This window comes from Pristiophorus japonicus, unplaced genomic scaffold, assembly GCF_044704955.1.
Source record: "Pristiophorus japonicus isolate sPriJap1 unplaced genomic scaffold, sPriJap1.hap1 HAP1_SCAFFOLD_508, whole genome shotgun sequence".
Classification (NCBI taxonomy): domain Eukaryota; kingdom Metazoa; phylum Chordata; class Chondrichthyes; family Pristiophoridae; genus Pristiophorus; species Pristiophorus japonicus.
In genome coordinates this window covers 212723-214769 of record NW_027254414.1, presented here as the reverse complement: position 1 = coordinate 214769, position 2047 = coordinate 212723, and the positions used below count along the sequence as shown (strand labels likewise).

The following is a 2047-nucleotide window of genomic DNA, read 5'->3' as shown; positions in this document are numbered from 1 at the left end:
GCACGGAATCGGCAGGGCAAAGATAAGTCCTCATCTTTTATGCCTCGCTGTCCACAAATGCACATCTTGTGAGGTCCTTTCTGGTCCTGGGTTTTCACAGACTTGTAGTCTCCATGGGGAATTGGTTTTCCCTCCGGCCAATTAGTCCATGGGCTTCTCTGCCTGATTGTATCAAAACCCTTTGTCTCGATGTTAATCAGGTCTCGCTCCTGACCACAGAAGTCGTATGAATCATTTCAGTCCGTGGCCTCTTGCTATGCCCTGATCACGAAGCGTGTAAACCCTTACACCACCATCTTGCGGAACCACAGCCTTCTTATGGACTGCTCCTCTGTCATATTAAGGTACGAAGAATGCGTGTGGTAAACCCTGGGCGGGGGTGGGGGGTGGGGGTGGGGCCTCCTGACCCGACGTCTGCGGCCTCTCCTCAGGCGTTGGCCATTTCCTGTCCGTGTAGCCACTGCCTTCGGAGTAGTCGCCCCAGCACAATGTGGTGAGCCAGCGTCACCCCCATCGAGTCTCCGAAGGTCAGAGCGAGACGGTGCTCGGCAATGGATCCGGAATGCTCGTGGTCAATGGATCCGGAATGGAACCCATAAATGGATCTGGAACAGTCGTGGTCAATGGACCCGGAATGGAACCCGTCAATGGATCTGGAACGGTCGTGGTCAATGGATCCGGAATGGTTGTGGTCAATGGATCCGGAATGGTGCTCGGCAATGGATCAGGAATACTCATGGTCAATGGATCTGGAATGGAACCCGGCAATGGATCCAGAACAGTTGTGGTCAATGGATCCGGAATGGTGCTCGGCAATGGATCTGGAATGGCCGTGGTCAATGGATCCGGAATGGTCGTGGTCAATGGATCAGGAATGGTGCTCGGCAGTGGATCCGGAATACTCATGGTGAATGGATCCGGAATGGTGCTCGGCAATGGATCCAGAAAGCAACCTGTCAATGGATCCGTAATGGTGTTTGGTAATGGATCTGGAAGGCAACCTGTCAATGGATCCGTAATGGTGTTCGGTAATGGATCCGGAAGGCAACCAGTCAATGGATCTGTAATGGTGCTCGGCAATAGATCTGGAATGTAACCCATCAATGGATCCGGAATGGTGTTCGGTAATGGATCCGGAAGGCAACCAGTCAATGGATCTGTAATGGTGTTTGGTAATGGATCCGGAATGGAACCCGTCAATGGATCCGGAATGGTGCTCGGCAATAGATCTGGAATGTAACCCGTCAATGGATCCGGAATGGTCATGTCAATGGATCCAGAATTGTGCTCAGCAAAGGATCCGGAATGGTGATGGTCCAGGTACGCACTCAGCAGCCACAGCATGCCAACATCTCCGCACTGTGCCGGGACAATATGCAACGCTCACCGCGACCTCTGTGCCCCGGTTATTACTCCAGTTATACCCCGGCCCGGCATCACAACCTGGCCTTGTAAACGTCGGCTTTCTGTGGTCAGTTCCCCACCAGTGCGGCACAAAAGCCAAAGATTGCGTCGCCGGCCCGAGCGAGGCATATCACGCACGCGGATGTGATGGTTTCCCAGGTGGCAGTGGGCGCAGTGGGACCTCTGCAAAAACTCAACCGAGGTTTGCACCAGGCGCTGAGCCGCTTGTGCCGAGGATCCGCCTCCTCTGGGCGCTATCGGCTGGCGGTAAACACCGAATCACCGCCCCTAAAGCTCAGCCCAATACCGACCCTGACTCAGAGAGCCAAATCCCGATACATAAACCGCTGGAGACTTCTCATCAACTTTATCACACAGGCTGCTGCTGACCCACATGTGAGACCTTATCCAGGCCGACCCAACAGAGCTGCAGAGCCCTGTTCGACAGTTGGCCATCAACACCTGCACACATCTCGTGCAATTACACCCTGAGTCAAAGGAGGCGGACACCTGCCGAGTCATTCAAAGCTTCCTGACCAGCATATTGGGCTCAGTACCTCCACAACTCAACCATGGCAAGGTGACGCCTGCTTCAGGCAGCTCTGAATGTGTTGAGAGGTTGGGCTCAAGACTGGAAAATTAT

The 2047-nt window shown here is 53.8% G+C and overlaps 1 protein-coding gene across 1 annotated transcript; it reads right to left on the bottom strand.

Annotated features, from left to right (window-relative positions):
• Window positions 1-528: 528 nt before the first annotated feature.
• On the bottom strand, window positions 529-1344 carry LOC139253735 (tetra-peptide repeat homeobox protein 1-like). Its single transcript, XM_070873524.1, has one exon. The coding sequence runs from the start codon at window positions 1342-1344 to the stop codon at window positions 529-531; it is 816 nt and encodes a 271-aa protein (XP_070729625.1).
• Window positions 1345-2047: the final 703 nt, after the last annotated feature.

Bases quoted from the DNA above. Each gene is read 5' to 3' on its own strand.
- LOC139253735 (XM_070873524.1), bottom strand. From the start codon at position 1,344: ATGCTGTGGCTGCTGAGTGCGTACCTGGACCATCACCATTCCGGATCC.